At 40.5% G+C, this 26,100-nt stretch overlaps 1 protein-coding gene and 1 long non-coding RNA gene across 8 annotated transcripts in view; one reads left to right on the plus strand and one right to left on the minus strand.

The window, feature by feature from the left end:
• The window catches only part of LOC132797176 (uncharacterized), a 47,380-nt gene extending 32,979 nt beyond the window's left edge, over positions 1-14,401 (plus strand). The window contains exons 3-4 of the long non-coding RNA XR_009633632.1: positions 2,400-2,500; positions 14,217-14,401. This is a non-coding gene — a long non-coding RNA (uncharacterized LOC132797176). The remainder of the gene's footprint in view (positions 1-2,399; positions 2,501-14,216) is intronic.
• LOC132797174 (teneurin-a) overlaps positions 3,358-26,100 on the minus strand; it is a 300,879-nt gene continuing 278,136 nt past the window's right edge. For all 7 annotated transcript variants that reach the window (XM_060808718.1, XM_060808719.1, XM_060808717.1 and 4 more), the window contains 5 exons: positions 23,419-23,586; positions 21,224-21,416; positions 18,744-20,131; positions 15,720-16,288; positions 3,358-9,013 (listed from right to left, as the gene is read on the minus strand). In XM_060808718.1, the coding sequence (XP_060664701.1) occupies positions 5,103-9,013; positions 15,720-16,288; positions 18,744-20,131; positions 21,224-21,416; positions 23,419-23,586 (6,229 nt within the window). In that variant the 3' untranslated portion in view covers positions 3,358-5,102. The remainder of the gene's footprint in view (positions 9,014-15,719; positions 16,289-18,743; positions 20,132-21,223; positions 21,417-23,418; positions 23,587-26,100) is intronic.

A 26,100-nucleotide genomic window follows, 5' to 3' on the forward strand; every position in this document is an offset into this window, starting at 1 on the left:
CTTTCTTACTTGTCTTCAGCTGTCGCTGTCAGTCAGCTCAGACTTACCTGTGACTTCACCTCTCGCCCCTTGGGCTCTCCTCAGTCTGTTGACACATAGTTTGTAGTTGGCAAACAGGGGCAACAACTGTGAGCTCAGTGAAGATGCTTTGTATAAATTTGAATATTTAACATTAACAACAACCAAGAACACTGCGAGAAATTTCTAGCGCTGAAAATGCAATTTGGGAAATCGAGTGAGAGGAAATGAGAACACATTGGAGATTGCTTGACATTTAGCTTTATATTCATTTATTTATTTTTAATTAATTCATTAGTTTTGTTTTCTTGTTTTTGTTTTTCTTTTTTTTTATTTATTCTTAGACCCTTGATATCCTCAGAAGTGTGTGTGGTTTATTTTTTATATTTTGTATAATTCAACTTAATATGCTTAAAATAATTTCTTGTTTTATTAGTTATTACATATACATAAGATAATCGTCATTATTATTATTATGTCCGCTTGCTGGTAATATAATGCCATATATAATTGTTCATTTTGTTGTCGATCGAATACATATACATACATATATATTGATATACATATATGCTTAGGTTTTACGATCCTGCGATCTGCCAATGTCCGAAACACACATTTGGCAGTATTTTCTGTCCAGTATTTTCTTTTTTCTTTTTACTTTTACTTCTCTCTCGCTTTTATCGGGCTTACGAGGGTGTTATTTTTTCTTCATTATTATTTCATTATTTTTCTAGGTTACAAAAAAAAATCATTTTGGTTTTTTTTTTCGTTTTATCATTACTTTTAGTAGAATTTGTCCTACAGTATTTTTTTTGTTTTTGCTTTTCTTTTTATGTTTATTTACTATTTTTTGTTGTGAAATACATAGTTGATATACTACAAACTTTAAGTTTTTTGTTTTATTATATTATTTTGTTTCTTTTGTTGTGTGGTTTCTTTGTTTTTTCGTTTGTCTAATAAATATAATTTGTTCTGCTTTCCTCTTCGCCATTGTTTTTTTTGTATTTTTTCCTTTTTCTTATTTTGCAATAATAATAACTGGTTGTGTCGCTTTTGTCTGGCTTTTGTTTTTTTTTACGTTACTTTATTTAGTGTTATTTATTATATCTCATAAATTCTTGTTGTTGCTAAATTTTGTTTTCTTTTCCATCGTTTTGTGTGTGTGAGTATGTTTGTGGGTTTCTTTCATCTTCTGTTGTTTGTCGCTGTAAGAATAGCTATCTGTCTCTGTCTATCTGCAAATGTCTGTGAGAGTGTGAGTGTGAGTGTGAGTGTACATGTGTGTGTATCGAGTTTAATTGTTTAAATGTTAATTTATCTCAATTGTTTCCCTGTTTCTTTATTTGCTAAGTATTTTTTTGTTTTCTCTTCTGTTTTTTTTTTCATCTTGACTTTGCCATTTATTTTGTTTCTTTCTTATTTGACGGCGCATCTAACATAAATATACTAAAATACCATTTTATATACATATACATACTTATTTTTTGCTTTTCGCATCGTCTTCTCTTTAAGCCATTTCATCGTCGGATGCTTTTGCTCTAAAGTATTCTTTATTTTCCCTTTTTTTTCCCTCCTCGTGCGCAATTTGTTGTTCTGCATTTTGTTTCATTTTCATTTGCATTTTTGGCTTCTTACGTGAGTTTCATTTTTACGTTTTCTTTTTGCAGTATCATTTATTAGTATTTTGTTGCTTTTGAAGCAATTTATTTTTGGTTTTTTTCATATTTGTTTTTAATGCTTGCCAAATTCTAATAGGTAACTGACTCCTGCTCTTTATTTGTGTTTTTCTTTTTGTTTTTTACGTGATTTTTGTTTTGCTCTTATTTTTTGTTTGTCAAATTGTTTGTCATTGTTTTGCCAATTAACAAAAGAAAACCGTGAAAATCGCGTAACTAAATGTATATATAAAAAAAACATTACACACACATTTATATATATTTTTAATTATATATATATATATATATATATTTGTATAAATACTAAGAATATACCATTTAAATACCAATTGGTTGCATATCATTATGTTATTGTATTTATTATGTAGCTCTATTTGGTTTCTTATTATGTTTATATATTACATTTAAGTATTTTTAGGCGCGAGCGACGAGAAAAGCCACACAAAAAAAAAAAACATGTCGTTACACATTTATGTGGTGTGTGTGTATGTGTGTGTGTGTGCTATATAAGTATGTTTGCGTTATACAACACTAGTTTACCGTTCAGTAGCCCTTAAGAAGTATTTACACAAAAATCTAACAGTGGGGCTGTCCACTTGCCAAGCAAAGCCAAGTCAGCCATATTTTTTTTTTGGACTACAAACTAGTATATTTATATGGTATTTTTTCTCCTCTGCGGTATTCTCATTCTCATTCTCATTTTAGGTGTATTTTGTTGTCTCTTGCCAACATAGAAAGCAGAAAGCTTTTGATATAACGCTTATGTATGCAATGCGACCCATGACCACGCCCCTCGACATACGCGGGTAAGTACATACACACATACATACAATTGCATTGCACATATCGTACTATATAGAGAGAGAGTATGTATATAGTACATACTTAGCTACATAACTAGCAGTTGCTTAGGTCGGGTGCGGTGTTTGCCAAGTTCTATGTTCATTACAGACTAAAAACAGAACATACTTAGAAAAGAAAACACAGAGTTATCGTTTATCGCTATCGTTATCGTTATCGTAATCGCTATCGTTATCGTTAGTATCTACGCCAATTGCCTTGCACTTGCCTTTCTCTCTTTCTTTTCGTCTTTTGGCCACATTTCATCTAAAAAATTTCATTTTTTGTTTTCCTTTTTTTTGTTGCAACTAATTCAGCAATTTGTAGGCCAAATCTCTCTATAGATATCATTTATATATATATATTTATGTATATATATTTATGTATATATTATCGTTAGCATATCGTATTATATCATCTCACTTAGGCGCTAGAAAAAAAAAACAAATCCTTCGACCCCTCTCGACAGGACAAAAAGAAGGAAGAAAATTCGGTTATTATTCTAAGCTTAAATAGTTTTCTTTTTTGCAATAAATTCGATAAGCACCAATTTATTAAATTATAATTTTTGAATTCAAACAATTGCAAAGCAGAAAAACTAATCAAAACTTAAGTGAATGTGTCTGTGTATGTGTGTGTGTGTGTGTGAGCATGCAATTGGACGGAAAATGAATCAGCTGCATGTGAGTGTGAGTGTTTTTGTTTGAATCGGAAATTGAGTGAATTTTGCTGTACTTCTTCCTCATCCATCGTCTTGTAATACTGTCAATTGTTTTTCTTGTTCTTCTTCTTGTAATAGTAATTTCTTTAATTGATTTCACAATTTTTGTTTTTTTTTTTTTTCGTTTGCTCGTTTTATTTTATTTATTTGTGTAATGAGATTTGCGTTTTTCTTGTTCTTTTGTTTGTCAAAGAAAGCGCAAAGAATCTTACAAATAATAACAAAACATTATACAATTTTAATAATAGAATTAGGCTTTAATTTAATCATTAATTCATAATAATAATTCGCTTACAAGCTATCTAATAAAAAAAGAAAAGCTCTTTACGTACACTATTTTAAATATAATATATATGTTGCAATTGTTTTGGTTTTTTTTTCCATTTGTTTGTTTCCCTCCCATTTTGAAAGCAATAAATTAATTAAGTTAAAAGTTACGTACAAAAAAATGCAATTATTTTTTATATTTAAGAGCTAAAAATTTATGTTGCATGATTATGCCTTTTGTTCTTGTTTTGTGTGTGTTTCGCTATTGTGGTTTGTTCTTTATGCTTTCGCCTGATAATTTCGCTGCAATATGCTTGCGAAATTGCAGCGTAATTGCCTCGACGTTAATGTGTGGCCTATTAATTTGTTTAAATATTTTAGCCATGCTTTTATGGTTTACAGTTACAGTTACATTTATGGCGCATATTTAATTAGTTTTTACGTTTTTGTTTTCTCTCTTTTTTGTTTCCATTGTGGTTTTGCGTTTTCTCTATTAGTTTATAATAGTAATATGTTGTTTTGTTTTGTTTTTTTTTCGCTTTTCATTTCATATATAGAAAGTTGGCTATATAGCATGAGCATGTCTGTCTGTCTGTCAGTGTGTGTGTGTGTGTGTGTATATCAAGCTTTCTCTCTCTCGTTCTGCTCGTTTTGGTCTAAACTTGGCATAATTAGCTACAGCTACGACGGGCCCCTAAAACTATGCTTCATTATTTGTTGCATCCCATCTCATATCCGTTATATATACAGTTATCATAGTTATACGTCATGCTCAAGCGTGTCTATATCGAGTATATATGCATATATATATATATATTCCTCTTCCATCTCGCTTAGCTTGGTATGTTTTGTATGAGTGTGAGTGTGTGTGATTTGTTTAAAACTATGCCAGTCTCAAAAAGCTCGAGTACCACGATCAATCAATCAACGAAAAAAAAAAAAACTAGTTGGCTTACCTCTCATAGATCTAACTTCCTTTACCTTCCCTTTCGTTTGCTTGTTATGTGTAGTATTAGTAGACATTGATACAGAATATCTTGACACATATTTTTATTACATTTCTAGACATCTAGATATATTTATCGGCTACACACATACCCAATCTATAGACACGCCTGTGCATGAACTGTCCGTCCGTCTATAAACTATTACAATAATATTATTGTTTTATATTGTATATATATATATTATATGTATATAGTGTATATATCATCATTCATTATATATATGCATTTGCTCTGTCGCATCTAGTTACTAACGATTTAAAAAAAAAACATTCTTTAGCTTGACTTATAAATGAATTCGATTAACATTTACGGTGTGTGTGTGTGTGTGTGTTTGAGTTTTTAGATCCTATTGTTTAGTTATTTTTAGTACAGTTTTTCCTCTTCTTCCTCATCTTCGTTCTCTCGTTTGCGCCCTTCCGCTTTTCGGGGGCTAATAATACTCGGTAATTATTGATAGTTTTCTTTTGTTCTCTTTTATAAATATGTTTTCTTTGTAATTTATATATATATATAGTATATGCATATGTTTAGTGGGTAGTGGGTAGAGGGGAGTGGCGATGGGGGAAGATGCGACTAACACGCAACGGACTCGGTATCCGCATCCCCTGTCGAATCACCGTGATCCGAGCCAGTCGACCAGGCCGATGTGAGGCTGCGTCGTCGTCGCCTCTGCTGACCATTTGGCACACCCGCCGCACCCCCGGTGGCGCCCTTCTTCTTCACGAACTTGATGTTGTAGGGATCCTCGGCGAGTTCCGGATACAGGGCGACATCGTGTATGTACTCACCCTCATAGTTATTGGCATAGCTCTGCTTCACAATCTCATCGGACTCCTGCTGTGTCCATTCGAGCGCTGTTGTCAGACCGCTGCGCAACGCCTCCTTCTCCCTATGCCAGGCCTTGCGCACCGCCGTCAACTTGGCGTGATGCATCAGACGCTGCTGCTCCTTGGCCACCGTGGTGCCATAGCGCAAATTGATGATGGCATGCGCTCCATGGATCTTCACATCCAGATAGTTTCCAGTCGAGGCGCCAGCAGCGTTTGCCCCGCCAGCTGCACCGCTCTGTGAGCCCGAACCACCGCCGGGCGTTGTCTCGCGTGTGATCTCATGGAACGTGGTGTTCACCTGACCCTGGAGTCGCTTCAGTTGCTGTCTATCCTCGCTGGCGCGCCACGCATCCTCCTTGACAAAGAAGAACGAATCCTGTTGCGCATTGTGCACTACGAAAGTGAACGGCAACAGCTTGGAGCGATTGAACACACTCGTGTAGACATCCCGATAGATGGCATTTGCTGCGGGGACACTCGACACAATGGCCTGACCGTCGGCGGTGCGTGAGACAACAATTCCCTTGCCGAAAGGCGGTTCAGTGTCGGAGCCAATGCTGCGCGGTGAGGGATCCATTACATCGCATTTGAGTGCGGAGCGCGGCGGTGCCGAGAGCTGCTCAAAGTCGGACATGCGACGCACATTGAGGTGCGCAAGGAATCCGCTTTCCACTGCCATCGTCGGGATGTTGTCGAAGGGTCGCCGCATGTTCAACGCTATTGGATTGGTGGGCGGACGTCCCCAGAGTGCTGGCGGTTGCCACAAGTCCTTCGACAGTTGGGGCATCATGTTGCCCACATTGTAGCCGAGGGTGCGCATCCAGCTGGCAAAATCGGCGGGATAATGACGCTCCTGACCCACATTGATCGGATCGTTGCCATTGAAGCGATACAAATGCAGACGCGTCGGCGTTATGATGCGCTCGGCAACACGCTGCCAATCGGGCGACATCCATTGGCCAATCAGGGGATCATAGACACGTCCGTCGCCCATGTGCACGAGCGTGGTGACCTGATCGAGAATGCCGCCACAGAAATCGATGGGCAGATACAGATACGGATTCGAGTCGTAGACAATGTGACCGAAGGGCGAACGCATTATCTCCCTGATGCCCTCGCCGTACTGATTGAACAGCATCAACGGTGTGCCGCTCTGATCTGTGGCCACATAATACTTGTGCCGATACACCTGGGCGTAGATCAAGTGACCGACATCGTCGTACGTCAGGGACATGAGTTTACCATCGCGCGGTGAATAGATTTGCGAGACTTCGTACGGTCGCTGTTGGTTCGTGTAGAAGAATTGCGTGACATTGCCAAAGTTGTCCTTGCGCGTGGTCAAACGCTTCAGATGATCGTAATAGTAGCGCACATCAAATCGTCCCCGTTTCGAGGCGCGCACCAACAAACCCTGCGTGTTGTAGTGGAAGCGTTCCTCGCGTGCATTCTGCGCCACCAAACCGCGAGCATCGTACTTGTACTGACCCTCACCGAACTTGACAATGCGATCCTGGGCATTGTACTCCATCGGTATGGTGTTGCCCCGATACGTCAGCGACAACAGATTGCCGTTGTCGTCGTACCGGAATCCCCACGGTTCCTGCGCCTCCACGCCCATCAGCTGCCCATCACAGTCCCACGTGTAGTTCTTCACGTTCGTGTAACTATTCACGGCCATGTTGCGAGTGTAAGTGCGCGTCTGCGAGATGCGACCGTGCACCCCATAGCTGAACTCCATGCGGAACACCTCCAGTCGATGGATGGTCAAGGCCATGCGTTGCGTTTGGAAGCGACCGTCGACGGTGCGCGTGAAGCCAGCGGTGCCATCGTGGAGTTGCGTTTGATTCAGGGCCGGGCGCGTGAACTTGAACTGTCCGATCAGACTTGGCTGACCGGTGCGACGATCGTAAGCGTACGCCTGGCTGGGCAAACTCTGGCCACCGATGCGTCCCTGGAGTGCAATCACACGCAATTGACTGTCGTACTCGTAGCTGAACTTCGCGTTGCTCAGACCGGTCTTGGCCACATAATCGATGCGCTCCTCCGTCAACAATCCGGCGGCATACTCAAAGTCCCATCGGTACTCAAGTTCCCGTTCCGCATGCGACACCGTGCTCGGCATTCCGGTGGCATCGTTATACTGGAACTCGCTGCGTCCGTCGCCATGCACCACCTCGGTCAGTTGGCCGGCCGCATTATAACGATACACAATGCGCGCCCCATCGCCGGGTAGAATCGTTTGCAACAACGCTCCGGCGTGACTGTAGTGCTGGAGATAAGCCCGAGTGCTGCCCGGTGGCGTGTAGGTGCAACGAATGAAGCCGATGGAAGTCTGCATACTGAAGCTGTGCCGGGTGCCCGAGGGCAGGACAACGTGTCGCAAGCCGCCCGCATCGTCATATTGCAACACAAACTTGCGCTGACTGGCCAAACCGATTTCCGACACCAGATTCCAATCGTTGTACACAAACGAAATGATGCCGTCCTGCTGCGATGTAATCTCCGACAGCAGACCGTGACGATCGTAGCTGTACTTGAGCTCAGCGGGTCCCCAGGCCCAGCCCTCGACGCGATTGAAGCGATCGTAGGTGATGTTGACGGGATAACCGTTGGCCGGATAATACGATTTGGGCAGACCCGATTGATCGTACGCGACAATCAGTATCGGTGTGCGTTGGGCATCGTAGAAGGTCTCGCGATTGGTGAACTGATCGAATTCAACGCCAATCACCCGGGATTGATTCACCCAGATCTCGCGATTCAATGTCTGCTGTGGATTGCGCACATCCCCGATCAAATTGTACACGGAATACATGGAGTTCGTAAGGCCATCGCCCATCGTGACGCTCTGATGCGACCACATGGCCAACATTTCAGCCTCGACGGGCAACGCAGCCTCCAGCAACGGATGCCGGGCCACCGCGGAAGCCTCAACCACCACACCATTGGCACCGTGAATTACCAGCGTATTGTTAGCCTTGAGTTCGGCATCGGCATGAGCGCGTCCACGCTTCAGGAACGTCGAGCGAACGCCACCGAGAACGAGCAGTTCGTTGGCATCACCGGATCCGGAGTTGGGACCTGTGGAGCGTTCGCGTGAGAAGAGCGACTCAACGGAGGCGTGCACATACACGGTGAGTCCCTTGTTATCGGCCAGCTGTGAGGTGATACGCACAATTTCACCGCTGGGCAAAATCATGCCAGTGACGCGTCCAAACTCATCGTACTGATAGATGTAGGTCTCGCCACCCGACGACCGGGAATTCAAGAGTCCCGTGTTGCTGTCGTAGTCCAATTCGATCTCCTGGCGTCCCTTCTCGCTCAGTTTGGTCATGATGCCAATGCCATTGATCTGTATCTCCGACTTGTGATCCTGTGTGTTCTCAATCGAGCTCACCACATTGCTGTAGTCGCGCAAGAATTGTATCTTATTGCCCGAAGCATCGGTCACAGTGGACAGACGACCGAAGCTCGTGTTCTTCGAGTAGAGGAACGAGTAGCGAGTCTTGCCCGAGGTCAGATCCTTGGTAGCCACATGCTGACCGTAGCGATTGAACACATAGATTTCACTGGACGGTGGGAAGGGTATGTGGAATTCACCATTTTCATCATGCGACGGCAAATAGTGTTCCAAGGCGAGCACATGCAATGATCCTGAAAGAGAAGAGGAAGTATGGAGTTAGTTTGGGGGAAACTAAACTAAAATTCAACGAATTAAGTAATTTTATACCAGAAAAGGATTGACTTTCTTTACAGCATTGAACACACTTCGATTGGCAAACTAACTTAAAGTCTTTCGACTCTTATTTGGTTGTTGAGCATGTTTAACTAGGCGTATACTTAATTTATGTGTTCATTTCGTCAGTTTTGATAGCTTTGTGATGTGACTACTAAACTTGGCATTTATTTGTATGTGCTTCTTTCTTGAATACACCCCATTGGCTTTGTTTGATGACTACAGGGTATTTACTTTGTGCAAATATCTACAAAACGGTCATTAAATTGGTTTGTCCAGCTCTCGAAAGCCGCTTCCCCCCCTTCCACCTATTTCGTTACTTCTTTCTTCCTCTTTGCGCTCAGTTTGTCGGGTTGCATTTGCTTAAGCCAAACGCCAGCGTCTTCTCTCTTGGCTGCTTTTGTTTTTACAATCACACTTCTTCCCCGTCTCCGCCTTCGCCTCCGCCTTGTGCCAAATTTGCACTTTTCCTTCACTGCTGCTCATAAAACGTTTCAAGTTTTAAAATCACTGCAACAACAAGAGAACTGTAGTTGGGTTGTGCGAGTGTGTCTTAAGTATTTTTGTGCAATTTGCTAGATGTTGTCCATTATTCTCGTTGTTGTTGTTGTTGTTGTTGCTGTTGCTGTTGCTGTTACGTTTCATTTTAGTTAGTGTTGGAAAATCGCTTTGGATTTGCATAAATTTGCTTGCTTGCCAGCTTTGCATGGCAAACACCGACGACGACGACAACAGATGACAGATACTCAGACATTCAGACAGACTGTCAGACAAGCAGCGAACAGCAGTCAGACAAAGGAGAAGAGTGGAGAGAAGGTGAAGAAATGTGTGGCAGTTAGATTGAAAGTCTACAACTTGCTTGCTATCATCATGAGGCTGCTTTAGTGAGAGGGAAACATTTGCGAATAGAATTCTCATACTTATTAAACAAACTTGAGAAACAGGTGTTGAATTTCGTAAGCCCAAGGGACGGAGCATAGAGAATCAGGGTGATCCGTAGCTGTACCGGTATAAGTTGGACTTTGTTTCAGAATGCAACCCGAAAAACTTCCTAGTTGGTAAAAATCGCGATAAGATAACGCTGAACATACACAGAGAAGATGCTCCAGTGTTGGTTTAACTCCGAACTTTAACACATTTCCTATTCGTAATGTCCAGCTTTACCACATGAGTAGCCGACAAACAACAACCAGTTGAAATTCGAAGCATTATTTTGCAGTCTTTCCTTGAAAGCTGTAAGATGTACTTGCTTAAGTTGATGTTGCAGTTTGACATAAGTTGTTAGAACTTCAGCTCACGTCTCTCCGCACTATTATAAATATTAAAAATGTATATTTAAGACGCAGGTAGATAGCTCAATTAGCTATTAAAGCAATAGTTTTCTGCGGTTTACATAGATAGATTCATGATTTGTTTCTTCACTATGTACAAAAATATGTGTAGAGATTCTCTCTTTCTCTCTCCTTTAAAATAGACTGCTCAAGACTTTGTTTAGCATCCTATATTCTATTCTATGCTACATATGTTATAGTTATGTTAAAGTTACAATATCGCTAGCCTTGCCATACTATGGATGTATCAAAGAATAATTCATTTAACGTGAAACAATATGAGTTGCAAATATGTAGAGAACAAATACAACTCTTTTATCTACGAATCCATAAGATACAAAATTTCCAAGCTAGATTTCTGCTAAGAATATGAAACACAAAAAGAGATAGTGAAAGCGCAATTTTTAGCATAGTCAGCATTCATATTATGTGTAACTCGAAGTTGCCAGCAACTTAATTTGCGCAAATTCAAAATTCAAATTGTAGCTCAAAAGAACACACGCGACGCGTTCATCTCACAGTTGGTTGCTGGTTGCTGTTGCTGTTTGCTGTGCTTCAATCACAGTTGCAATTACGAGCGTTCATTCATGCACTCATTCACAATTTACAATTTGAATCATTATGCGTATTAGTGTGCCACAGACACACTCATACACACACACACACATTACAATAAAATATTAAATACATTGTTTGCTGTTGTTGCTGCTGCTGTGGTTGCTGCCTGCCAGTGTTGATTTGATTGCGTTACAGTTCATTTACCCAGAAACACAGCGCGAAAAATACCAAGAGAGTGGGTTGGCCAGGGGGGAGGAGGAGGGGGAGAGACACACTGCCATTTTGAAGCGAGTTTTCTTGCGTTGCTTTTTTTCATTTTTGTTTCTGTTTTTTTTTTTTTTTGGAAGCAGGACATTGGCACAGCGCCAACAATTGAGCGAATTTCAATGCATTGCCAAAGGTTGGCGAGGGCGTGCCCCCTTCACCTCTCTCCCTTTCCCTAGCTCTCTCTCTCTCTCTCTCTCTTTGCCGTCGCAGTGTGGTATAATGTAATGTAATGTAATGGTAATGACCCCATAAAGTGAACAACTTGTTTGTGCTCCACGCTACGCTCGTTCTCGCTCTCTCACTCTCATTCTCTGTCTCTCTTCCTCTGAAAGGGGTTGTTGCCATTGTGTCGCCTTTTGCTGCCCCCCTTTTTTCTACCCCCTACCCCCTCTAGTTGTGTTTTTATGGCACACGCCCATACGCTCACATTGTTTCGCTATTTTTCGTTGACGTTGAGTGTTCGTTCGGTTTTTGTGGGTCTATCGGTCTATATCGGTTCGCATGTCGGTCGTTTCAGCTACGCTTCGCTGATTTTAAGCCTTAAGCCTCATTTGCTGTAGTTGTAGCACACTAAAGTGTCGACAATAGTCCCATTCACATCGCTCTCAGATTTATCTACAACTCCTTCTCGAGATAGCCTCTCGACACTCTAGACAATAAAAGTGGCATAAATATCTCTCTTATTTTATTTGTCAATTATTTCGAACAAAGTTGAGCACACACTTTTTTTGTGCAGTGCATGCAAAAGGAGCACAACTAAATGTTTATCAAAAAGGTGACAGAGATTGAGGAGGATCGGGATACGGAATGGGAAAGAGGAGACAGAAACTTGTATCCGCTGCGTCGCTTGGCAAACTGATAGAAAATTTGACACAAGCCAAAGGCAACAACTGCAAACAAATTGGCAAAAGGCAATACACACACACGCACACACACACACACACACACACACACACACTCGTGTGCAATTGGGGAAAATGCTACATTTCCTTTTGGCAAATTTTGATGGCATTTTCTTTGCCTTGATTTGGGGTAAAAAAAGAAGGGGAAACGAGTAAAAAAGCAAAAATTGGTTGAAAAGCAAAAGCGGATGTTGAATGTTGCGACATATTGCAAAACACAAAACGACAATAATAATAATAATAATAATAGCCACAACAACAACAACAATAACCAAACCGAAGAAGTGGGACAAGAACAATTGCAGCCGCCGCAAAAAGCTAAAAACAGTTGTCGCAGCCTGTGGTTGTTGTTGCCGCTTGTAATTGGCCATTATGGCTGAAGTGGCAGGCGAGGGAATGAGAGAGGGAAGTAGCAGAGGGAGAGAAAGCACCGGCAGCTTGGGCTGGAATAAAAAGCGAAACCAATTTCCGTCACAATTCGAACATCGACAAATTAGGACGTTAGCAACACACACACACACACGTATATACACACACACACACACACACACACACACACACAGCCAGGTAACAGGCGCCGAAAACAGAAGCAAAAAAAAGAAAAAAGAGAAATCAAAATGGCCGCCAATAAATAACGCAGCCAAAAGTTCTACGACAACTGCAAGAAACGCGAGCCAAAGAACCAAAAGCAAAAGCTCAAAAAACAAGAGCAGAGAAGAGCATAGAAGAGAGAGGGAGATAGACAGCGTGAGGTGGAATCAAGGTATAAATTTGAGTGCATTAGCAAAACGTAATTTGATAAGACCAAAAATGTAATTAATAAATTTCGACAATGGCCCAGACGACGACGACGAGGCAGGCGACGCTAACGATGTTGCACGCTGTCGTTGAGGAGGGGATGAGAAGGGAAGTGGTAGGAGAGGCAAGGGGAGGGAGTTAGACGCCGCCTGGCAACGCGCAACACAAATTAATGAAAGGCAGGACGACGGGACAAACGGACAACGTGAATGAAGTGGCGGCGGCAGCCGAAGCCGAAGCCGAAGCCGTGGAAAGCAAATCAATGGCTATAATTAATCAAGTTTTAGTCCTGCTACGCTAGCACCCCGTCCCCCTCCTCCATCGCTGCCAGCACCTGCTTGACACCCTAAACTCCCCCTCGACAACGAGCCACGTGTGAGTGATTGCCAAGCTAAAGAGAGTGTGTGTGTGTGTGTCTGGGGAAAAAGTCCTGAGATGTAGACTTGCTGAGAGGGGAACAAGAGGAAGAGAGCGAGGAAAGAGAGGTAGAGGGAGAGACTCGGCAAAAGCGAAAAAGTGAAAATCAATCTTATTACCAACTCGACGCGAATTGGCGAAAGTAATGCCCGGCTATAGCGTTGACCTCTCGCCTCGCCTCACCTCAGCTCAGCTTACCTCTCCTCTCCTCTCCTCTCCATCCAGCATTCCTTTCTGCCCTCGACTGCTTGGTGTTGTCTCTGCTTGCGCCTTTGTGGCCACTCTGTGCTCTATGAGCTTGCATTAATCAAGCGCAAATACGTATGTATGTGTGTGTGCTTGTGTGTCTGGCAGTGCAGACAAGACATACGACAAGACTGCGACTGCGACTGAGGGTTTTTAGAGGCGAAGGAGTAAAACGTAAATAAGCTCCATTAAAAGCTTACAGCTTAAGTGCCAATACACATGCGTGTGTATGAAAAATTGTTGCGTTAATTGCAAGCGAAACAAGAAGACAAAGCAAAACGGACCAAACGATAGAAAGCGACAGCGAGTGAGAAGCGCAAGGGAGACACAAGTGTGAGAGCGAGGGAAAAGATTGACCGGCTACGGCGCTACGAATTAGGGCAATGACAAAAAGCTCATTAATAGTTGAAACAACCGAGCAAATTAGTGAGGCGGGGAGAAGATGAAGAGAAGCGAAACAGTTTGAATCTATAAGAACTTTGTCATTGGCAGTGAACATCGCATTGATACCCAGCTTTATAATCGCCATAAACATCGGCAGCAATTTTGAAATGCTTCATATTTTTAATTTCATCAAATTATTTTTATTTTCTCTTCTACAGCTTTTTCTTTTCGCGCTTTCTGACCTGCGAAGGACACAAGGACTTCAATAAGACGGCATTCGATTCATCCCAGCAGCTTCCAATGAAATAACAACAAATAATAGCCTGCTTTCCTTTTTGTAAATTATTAATTGTAATACTTTTGAAAATAAAAATAATCCAGTTGAAGAATACTTTGTGATACTTTTTTTTACTTAAATTACCAGGCTACAAAATAAGTGAGCAGCAATTAGAAATAATCAATAAGTGGCGCCATCCATCGAATGGTCGCGATATTACAATTAAATTGGACTGAACAGCTTAAAAGTCTCAAATCAGCAGTCGAAATACCAGGCGAACATAAGTGCGCAGCAAGTAGATCTGCAAAAAGTAGAGGCGTGGCGCCATCTATTGAACAATCTCGAAACTACTATTTCAATTTTTTTGTGAGCCACGTGAACGGCTAAAAAGTACCAAATCAGCTGGTGAAATACCAGGCGAACATAAATCAGCAGCAAGTAGATATGCAAAAAATCAACAAGTGGCGCCATCTATCGAACGATCTCGAAACTACTAGTTCAATTTTTTTGTGAGCCACGTGAACGGCTAAAAAGTACCAAATCAGCTGGTGAAATACCAGGCGAACATAAATCAGCAGCAAGTAGATAACCAAAAAGTCAACAAGTGGCGCCATCTATCGAACGATCTCGAAACTACGATCAAAACTTGGCGTCCCCTCAGAGTATGCTACACAAAGTGTAAAATTGTTGCTTTCCAAACTTGAAGTTGGCGCTAAACAAAATATAATTTTTTATAGCATACTTTGAGGATGTAATGAGGACCTTTTTTCGAAAACAAGCTATATCTCGGTCATGTCCTGCGGGATTTTCAAAGGACATATATTGCTATGATCACAAGGACCAACTCTACCGATTGGCAGCAAAAAATTGTGTGATTATCTAAGGATACAACATTTGAAATTTTTCAATCTGAAAAACTTAAGAACCACAGTGACGATAAGAATGTCCTCTGGCCAAGAGAAAGGCCTGATCAATGTGCATAGTTTGACATATCGCTTGTCAGGATACGCAAGGACATTCGCGAGTTTTAGACTAATTTCTGTACACAAAAATCTCGAGTCCTGTAAGGACTATTGAAGTTTTTAGTTTACCAATCGGTTTGTATTGATTGAAACTATTGTTGTTGCAAAGGATATGCCGATCGTCCTTCAAACCAATTGATAAAAATAGCAAATCTGTTAAAATTTGAAAATATATTTGTTATTTCATAATTATCATATTTTGTATTAATGAATGAAGTTGCTTTCTAATGTAATATTCCAGACAAATTAAAAAGGAATTCTTTTTTTTTATATCTTTTAAATATATGTCAACTATTGGCAACTTCTGTTTGTGCTAATCAGTTTGTTTCACTGCTGATTTTACTTGACCTAATGCTCAAATTCAGTTTACTCTTTTGTTTTTAAGGAAATGACACTTAATATGCTATGTATTTAGTACTCACCTTGATCGGCCACATTGATGACGCCGTCCTGGGCAACGGCAATCGCAGAGATGGCCTGGAAGCGGGCATTGGAAGAGAGAAGAGTCTCGGCATTGCTGAGAGTGCCATCGTCGTTGAGGGTGGCGCCGTTGCCGTTGAGATTCGCAGCTGTTGTCTTGGCGCCCAACAGCACCGTGGTCGTTGTCGTGGGTCCCGTTGACATTAAACTGCCGCCGGCCACAATACCCGCCAAAGTTTGGCCGGCACTTGAGCCCGATGAGGAGGAGGAGGAGGAGCCGATGCCGGAGCCGCCAGCCGTTGCAGCATTGACGCCGCCGGCGCAGACACAAGCGCCGGTGCTGCTGATGATGCCGATGTTGATGCCATTGCCATTGCCGGCAGAGTTGCCATTGCCGTTGCCACTGCCAGCATTATTTCCGTTTCCGCCAGCTGGTGTCGTTGGCGTCGTGCCGCCATTATTGCGTGTCGGATTCACGGTCGTTGAATAAGCACCACCATTGCCCAACGTCAAACCGTTCGCCGACGAACCGTTGCTGCCATTTCCAATTGCACAGTCGCAGGTTTGGGTGCTGAATGAAATGAAAGAAGAAGTTAGAAGAGCGTTAGCGAAGGATTGAGAGCGTTAGTAATGCAACAGGAAATGCTTAGAGCGTTAGCCGCGGCTGCAAACGCAGCAGACCACAGCACCACAGCACCACAGCACTGCATCAAATCCCCCCTCATTCCCGCACATTTGCTTGGGTAGAGTTGCCATGTCGCTAACCACGCCCTGTTTGCACTCCTACAACTGCAACAACAGGAAGTGTGAGAGAGTAAGGCAGACAACTGCAGCCGTTGAGCGTGCTCGACTATGAGGTACTTGCAATGCACTTTTATGGGTACACAAATAATTCATATTTTATATTACATAATTTATATGTCACAAATGCTAATTTCTATGCAAATATTTGCTGAATAAGATAAATATAAAAAAGGAATCAAAATTATAAAATAATTGATAATAATTCGACATTTTGTTGTGCCAAAATTACAAACTACAAGTTTAGAGACACTTTTCATTTTGCCTAAGCAGTTGTGACCATAATTTAAAGCATCTATTAAGTATAAAACGTCAGCCACCAAATTTACTAACTCTTGTGTGTTTAATTGTCGAGTTGTAGCTATAAATTCAGACGGACAGACAGAAAGACGAATGACTACAAAATTAAGTATACGCATCTTAAAGTGTGGTCGACGTTTTCATTTTGAATTGCTATCAAATTAGGAAACCCTCATACAGCGCATAAAGTCTAAGGACAACAAACAGAAGACTGTTTTTTTTGTTTTGAGTGGGCGCTGTGGCAACCCTGTTTTGTGTGTGGGCCGCGTATTTATGATGACATTGTTTGTTCGATAAACAAGCGCAAAAGTAAAGTAAAGTGCAGAGAAACGACGTCGAGTTTCGCTTCGCTTGCTTATCGCCCACGGACACGCCCCTGCAGCCAACACCCGCTTCCCTTTCCCTCTCATCCATACAAGCTCCACTCTCCCTTAACAACTGAACTGAACTGAACTGAACCGAACCCTTTAACCCCTTGGACTGCTCCTCTATAAAAAGGTTGATTTATAGTTTCTGTCGTTGGCGCGCCGTTTTGCGGTGTCTGCTAATTACTTTGCCACGTCTGCCACGCCCCCATCCAAGAGGATGGACAAAAAAAGAGAGGGAGAAAGCAAACTGACAAGGACAACGCTTCACATAGTTTGGTAGCCACCTGTGTCTTTCTCATGCTCAGCTCCCCTCAGTTTGGGGCAACTCTTCAGTTTAGTCCATCAAATTCTATTAGATTAAATAAACAGCCACTGCATAAAGTTGCACAACAAATGAGAGAGTGAGAGTGCGAGTGTGTGGAGCACCTTTCTCTCTCTCCCGTCCCCTTCCTCTCTGTTCTTCCCGCCTATCTGCGTAACTCCTTTTCTCTCCTTCACTCTGTGTATGTCGTCCGCTTGGGGCAGTTTCACAAAAGCTGCGCACCCAAATTAATTGCTTTAGTTGGCAACATTTTTGTACCACAGACACACACATAATGCAACTGAGCGACAGAGAAGCAGCTAACTTTAGAGGGAGATAGCGAAGGAACTATAGAGAGAGCGCTTAGTTTTGTGATCGCTGTTGCCACAATTGTATGTGAGGTTCACCTTGACTTTCTCTTTAACTGCGTTTTGAGATCTAAAATTGAATTGACTAACACTTCCTGCAACATTTTCTAACACTTTACAACACTACTTGCTTTAGAGAATGTTTTCTGTATTATTAATTGATTCTATTCAATGTTTATTGATTTGGTTATTACTCATTAGACTCATTATTTCTTATTTTACATTTACTGACAGTGTTGCTAAGTTTTCCAACACTGTTTGCTTGACATTTTAAATAGCTAAAGTTGTCTGTATTATTAATTTGTTCGACTCAATGTTTCTTAAATTTGTTGTCACTAATTCGTATTTGTTTGCTACTCTTTTCTTACTAAACATTTACTACCAGTATAAATGATGCTAAATTTGCACATTTTTCAACACCATTTTTCTACCTAAAGTTTCATGCCTAAATCCTATTTTCCTGCAAATTTTCCTTAACAAATGTTGTCAGCTATTGCAACACTGTTGAAAAGTTGACTTTTGTTTTTGCAACACTGTTTTAAGCAACATTGCAATGTGGTATTTGTCAACACTGTTGTCACTTTGATTTTGCAACTCTGTTTTTTTTTTTAACCAACACTGTTGTCAGTTCCAGTATTTGCATAAACTATGCAAATAGTGTGCCAGTGTGACCAACGCACACACACATATTGTATGCACATATTTGTTGTGACAGCCAATGGGGAAATGTTCGGGATTCCAATTAATTTGCTGTCCGCTTTCGCTTTGAAAAGCGTTTTAATCAAGTAAACGCTGACGACAAATCGATGCAAAACCAAAAAATGTGCCAACTGTGTATTATTTATGCTGGCCGAAAATGCAAATACTCGAATAATTGGGTCAACTTACCCGGTGCTCTCCTGTTTGCCAGCAAAGTAACGCATGTTGCCCGCGGTGTCCACAACACGTATCGAATTGATGCGTCGCGAATCGCTGTCGGCGATGTACAAATCGCCAAAGGGTGAAAATGCCATGGCTAAAACAGTGCCAAGGACATTGTCCGTTGCCGTCTTGTTCGCTCGCCCATTGTCCTGGCCATTGTTGCTGCAATGCAACGGAGTGCCCGCGACAACACGTATTTTCATATCTGAAGTCAGACGCAAGACGAGACGATCATCGATGAAATGCAGCGATCCGTCGAGCGGACTCAATGCCAAGCCGGTGGGCCATTGCAGTTGGGCCTGATTGGCCATCAGGGTGCCCGAACATGGTGCGGGACTCCAGTGATTGTGATGTCCATGGTGTCCGATCAGGGTGTGGATGATGCCCTTGGGATCGACGGCACGAATGTTGGTGCCATCGGCAATGTACATGGTGCGATCGGCGGCAATCGCCAGTCCCTTGGGATGCGAGAGACGCGCCTGAAGAGCGGCGCCTCCATCGCCGCAATTTCCCTCATCGCCGGGAATGCAACGCTGACCGCTGCCCACAACCGGTTCGCTGTTGATGCTCGGATCCTTGACCTTCTCCAGTCGCAGTAGTCGCAGGATTTGATGACGTTCCGGATCCGAAATGTACAGATGTCCATCGGCGGGGGAGACGGCCAAATAGTATTGATACGACACCTGAGTGGCGCTCAACTGGAGAATGGTAAACACCTTGCCGTCGGGTGTAATGCGACGCACCAGATTAAAGTCGCCGACATACAGACTGCCATCGGGCCCGGTGGCCAATGCGATCGGGGTCAACAGCTTGGCATCCTTGGCCACGCCATTGCAGTAGTCGGGACAATTCAGAGGTCGTTGCAGTCCGGTTCCCATCACCACCTTGACGGTGCGGGGATATTCCTTCATGTGCAGGGTGCTGCCATCGCCCTTCTGCAGAATTCCTTCATGGAAATTGTAATGATGATGGATGTCCAGTCCCCAGCCACCGATATCGGAGATATCCACATCGTAACCCTGCAGCTTCGCTGTCTGTGTGATCCACACGGGAGTTTGGCACGTGGTGTGCTGATAGCCCACCGAGATGCGTGCGATGGTCACACCGTAAACCTTCTGACGATAGACGTTGCGTTTGTTCCACGCAAACGTGTGTATGAGATTCGGATCAGCCTCGTAGGTCTTCACATGCAGTGCACCCTCGATCTCAACGCCCACATGCACGTGGGTCAGGGTCTTGGGAATGGTCTCAGATGTCAGACGCATGCGCACGATGCTCAGATAACCAGAAGCCTGCGACGATTGATAGGTGAGGTGCAGATCCGAGCCGGGAATCTGTATAGACTCCTGTACAATCTGTTGTGGAAATGGGAGAAGAACGCATGGTAAGAGAGTGTAAGAATAAATAGCACTTAAAACTAAACGCATTAAGTATATTAATTAACAGTTATGATATTGCGATTGTAAAGTCCTTAAATAATGGGCACAACAAGCGGAACATGTGCCAAAACTCTCAAGTCTGCAGCTTTTGTGGTTGCTAAGAAAAAGCTCAGAAAATAGACGGACAGACAGACAGACGGACGGATGATTCGAAATACTGATGGGTCGCTGTTCTATTTATATTTCTACACTTTGACACTTGTTTACTTTCCAAAAGCAAAAGTGCCACTTGAGCGAGAGAAAAATGGATTGTTGTGGGGCTTAATGCAAAAAGTAATCGGAGTTGAGGCCTCAAATAAAAGTCAACGAAAGGTGCAGCACAACAAAGGTAAGAAATTGCGGAAGTGAGCGAGTGAAAGTAAAATGCGCAACTGAAAGAAAGACAACAATTAAAAATGACAGAGGAAGTTGCAGCAGACGAAAAAAAAAGAGAGAAGCACAAAGCAAAAGTTACAAAAAGGAAGAGGGAAATATTAAAATGAAGCGGCAACAAAAGCGCATAACTTGCAAAGGCAAGAGGTGGAAACATGGAAAATGAACTGAAAAAAAGAAGAAGGAGTGGTAAAGAGATAGAGAGAGAGAGAGAGAGAGAGAAGGAGAAAGAGAGAGAGGGAATGAGCATTACAATTGTCGCTGCCACTAAGTGAGTTGGTTATTAAGCCTTGTGGTCGAGTCTCGAGCCACAGCTGCCACGGGTCGAATGCAGCAATTAAATGTAATGCGCTCTCGCTCACTCTCTCTCTCTCTCTCACTCTCTCTGTGGCACGCTTTAGAGAATTAATGTGTGTGCTTGTGCCGCCGCTGTCTGTGTTAGATGCAAAGTTATAATGTCATTAAGGCGAACTTTAAATTAATTAAAAGTACGCAGAGTCCAGCTGCTGCTGCTTTTGCTTCTGCTTCTGTTGCACGACCGCTAATTAGGAGTGGCATCTCTTCGCCCCCCCTTCGCCACCTCTCCCCTACTTGTTAAGGGATGAGCTACCGCTAGTTAAGCAACATAGAACTCACCTGCGTCTCAGCGAAGATGACCCGCTTGCCGGGCATGGCGCCCACACCGTTTGGCATCCAAGTGCTAATCAATTGGGGCTTGAGCTTCTCGTGATCATGATCCATGCACACTTTGCTCGCATCGTTCGCCTCGTCGGCCGTGTGATAATGGATCGAGTTGAGGAACGTCAATGCCGGATTCAATGGTGCGACCCTGTAGCGAAAAATTATATTGGAATCGAGTGTGAATTATAGTATATTGATGGTATATTTGTTGTATAGTTGTATATTAATGGTATATATTTGAAGTAGACTAATAGTATATTTGTGGTATGTTTATAGAATATTTGTAGTATACTAGTACTATATTGGTGGTATATTAGTTGTATATTAATGGTAAATATTTGAAGTATACTAATAGTATATTTGTGGTATATTTGTTGTATATTAATGGTATATATTTGAAGTATACTAATAGTATATTTGTGGTATGTTTATCGAATATTTGTAGTAAGGGATAGTACTAGTAGTATATTGGTGGTATATTAGTTGTATATTAATGGTAAATATTTGAAGTATACTAATAGTATATTTGTGGTATATTTGTTGTATATTAATGGTATATATTTGAAGTATACTAATAGTATATTTGTGGTATATTCGTAGTATTTTCTAATGTATTAGTAGTAAATGCATAGTACATTATTAATATACTAGTCATATAGTTGTAGTATATTTGTGGTATGTCTATAGAATATTTGTAGTATACTAGTAGTATATTGGTGGTATATTAGTTGTATATTGATGGTAAATATTTGAAGTATACTAATAGTATATTTGTGGTATGTTTATAGAATATTTGTAGTATACTAATAGTATATTTGTGGTATATTAGTTGTATATTAATGGTAAATATTTGAAGTATACTAATAGTATATTTGTAGTATTTTCTAGTGATTTGTAGTATTTCAATAGTATATTTTCAGTATACTAGCAGTATATTTACGGTATATTTGCAGTATTTTCTAGCGTATTAGTAATATATTAACAGTATATTTTTAATATACTAGTAATATATTTGTAGTATATTTGTGGTATATTTATAGAATAATTTTAGTATATTAATCGTATATTTTTCGACTACTAGTAGTATATTAGTAGCATATTGGTAGTATATTAATATTATATTTTTAGTACACTAGTGGTATTTTTGTAGCAAATTTTGTGGTATATTTGCCGTATATTTCTAGTATATTAATAGTATATATTTAGTATACTAGTAGTATATTAATAGTGCATTCCTAATATACTAGTAATATACATATTTGTAGAATATTTGTGATATAATTGTTGAATATTTCTAGTATATTAGTAATATATAAATAATACATATTTTATATACTAGTTGTATATTTGAAGTATATTTTCGGTATATTTGTAGTATATTGCTAGTATATTAGTTGTATATAATGGAACATTTTGGTGTACCAGTATATTATAGTATACTGGTAGTATTTTTCGCAGTATATTTTTAGTATATACTTGTAGTATTTAGTATTTTTAGTCTATTAGTAGTATATTTATAGTATATTAGTAGTATATAATGATATATTTTAGTGTACCAGTACTAGAAATATACTGTCAATATACTATAATATACTGGTACACCAAAATGTTTCATTATATACAACTAACATACTATAAATATACTATTAATAGACTACAAAAATACTAAATACTACAAGTAATAATAATAATAATACTACAAATATTATTATAGTATATTTGTAGTATATTGACAGTATATTTCTAGTATATACTTGAAGTATTTAGTATTTTTGTAGTCTATTAGTAGTATATTTATAGTATATTAGTAGTATATAATGGAACATTTTGGTGTATCAGTATATTATTGTATATTGGCAGTATATTTCTAGTATATATTTGTAGTATTTAGTATTTTTGTAGTATATTAGTAGTCTATTTATAGTATATTAGTAGTATATAATGGAACATTTTGGTGTATCAGTATATTATAGTACATTGACAGTATATTTCTAGTATGTACTTGTAGTATTTAGTATTTTTGTAGTATATTAGTAGTATATAATGGAACATTTTGGTGTACCAGTATATTATAGTATATTGACAGTATATTTCTAGTATATACTTGTAGTATTTAGTATTTTTGTAGTATATTAGTTTAGTTAACTCACTTGATGTTGCGACTGGTGGTTTCATCGTCATCGCTCAGCTGCATTTGCACCGGCGGCAACACGACGATGCGATTCCAGGGCACAAACACGGTGCGGGTAAGTGGACGGAAGGGTGATCGCTGGAATTGCAGGGTAACTGCACCGCCACCATTCACCAGCACATCGAACCTGTGGAAGAGGCAAAAAAGTGAGAGTGTTAATAATGCTTGTGAGAGAAATGTCAATGTCATAATGTATTGCTTTAAGCTGGCAGGTAATAGTATAAAATAAAGTATTAAAATTAGATAATAGTATATTTGAAGTATTTTTTTGATTTCTTGATATCTTTATGCTTGAGACATTGATATAATAACTCTTCTAGAGAACTGTCACTCAAAGTATAGCTTAAAACTGAATTGTTATAGAAAATATGGTATTAAAATTAGCTGATAGTAAATTTAAAAGTATTTGTTTGTCATAATATTTTATTTAATGTAATATTAATGTAAATTTCTTTAATATTTAATGTCATTCTATATTCAGTCAAAACTAAACAACAATTTTATTGTGGTAAACTCTTTTTTGCAATGCTTAAAAACTGTAAATAAGTATTATCACATAGAATTTCATTGCTTTCCCTCTCATAGTTAGTAGCTAAAATTTGACTTTCGGTTAACAGAATATTGAGCTTTTACTACGCCTAATATAAACATAGATTTTATGGCAAATATATAATGAAATTCATTTTGTTTTACACTATTAATAAAGCGAGAGTCAAAAGCCATGAAATAAATACACGTTATACGAATCGAAATACGAACCTGCTATTAAACTAATGGCTAAAGTTAAGTTTTACTAAAGTTATTGCGACATGTAATTGTCACGCCCACAAACACACACACACACACACACACACACACACACACATATATTTATTTACATTAGTAGAAGAGAGAAAAGTAGAAATAAAAGTTGTGCAGCAAATTTCATGGCACAAACATGCAAATTAATATTTTAATGAACTTCATTCTCCAGCTGCCCACGTCAACTGCGTCTGCGTTTGACGCACACGAGAGTTATGCAGATCCCCTCCTTCCCCTCCTTCCCCCACCTCCTTTAACAGCCAGTGAAAAGATAATGCCTCAATTGTTTGTTGAAATTGAAAAACTTTAGGATTTGTCCAAAAACAACAACAAGCGAAAGAGAGAGAGCGAGAGCAAGAACAAAACAATTGCTAGAGCATAAGTTAAGACCTTAACCCCTGCCCTGCCCTGCCCTGCCCAGTGCCACGCCCACTCTTGTGATGCCCCTTTTGGGGGTCATGCGTTAGCCGCATTAAATATAATGATGGCAACGATTGGCGAGGGCCGCGCCTTCATTATATTTGCCGAGTATTTTTCGCATTGGCGTAAGAAAAGTTGCGAAAAACTTTTTGCTCTGGCCGTTGGCAGATGCAAGATGGCAAAAACAAAGAGGAAAACAACAACACAGAGTGAGAGAGAGCGGGTGAAGAGGTGAAAGCAAAAGGCAAGTCAGTCGGGTAGAAAGCTTAAGAAATGGCAAAACTTTTGCTTTGGAAATATTTAATTAATGTGATTTTTAATTGTGTTTGTGCGCGAGTTGTGCAAAGAGGATAGAGATAGATAGAGGGAGCGAGAGAGGGGGCGAGATAGAAAGAGAGAGAGAAAGAGAGAGAGAGAGGGGTGAACATGCCACAAATTGAGGCAAGAGCAGGCAATCAAAATGCATTCGACACCTGGCCAAGCAATTTAGCTGTGAAATTGCCGGGATATCGATTTCATTACACCAATCGTCTCTATAATTGCATTGTGGGCGCAAAAAGGGGCGTGGTCGCATTGTGGGACGCAACAACAATTGTTGTTCGTGGGCAAAATAATGAAATGAAAAAATAATTACATTTAATTTTTGCAATAAACAAAAGTCGAGGCCTTATTGTCATCGTTTCGATGTGTTCGTGTGTGTGTGTGTGTGTGTGTGTGTGTGTGTGTGTGTGTGTGTGTGTGTGTGGTACAAGCATTTATAAACATTTCAATAAACAAGCAAACACACACACACACACACACACAGAGAGAGAAAGAAATGCAAATGAATTTGTTACAATTTTTGCTAATTTAATTTAAATGTTGTCACGCTTCAAAAAGTTGTTTTCATTTGCGTTATTTGTTTGTTTGTTTGTTGTAATTGCAATTCTTGTTGGTTGCACACACATAGAGAGAGAGAGAGAGAGAGAGAGAGAAGTGTGAGAGAGAGGGCAAAGCAGGAGCCATTTATTTATCTGTAATTGAATTGCATATGGCAGGCAGCAACAAATAAAAAAAAAGGCTTGTAATGGTAATGTCAAGCACACACACACACACACATACACACTTACACAGCACACTCTAATAATATGATGCAAAATAATAAAAAAAAAGAATGAGAAAGAGAGAGGGAGAGAGAGAAAGAGCGAGTCGAATGCCCACGACAATAATGTCCTGCAGCACAATATAATGACTTTTATTACCTTTATTACTACACCAACAAGAGCGACAACAACAACAACAACCAACATGGGCGACAATAATAATAATCACAACAATCGCAACAACAACAACGAGCAGAACAATGCATGTCAAAGGACAACAACAACAATTGTAACAAGCAACAGCAACAGGACAACAAAACAGCAAATGGAGCAGAGTG

This window comes from Drosophila nasuta, chromosome X (genome assembly GCF_023558535.2).
Source record: "Drosophila nasuta strain 15112-1781.00 chromosome X, ASM2355853v1, whole genome shotgun sequence".
Lineage (NCBI taxonomy): Eukaryota > Metazoa > Arthropoda > Insecta > Diptera > Drosophilidae > Drosophila > Drosophila nasuta.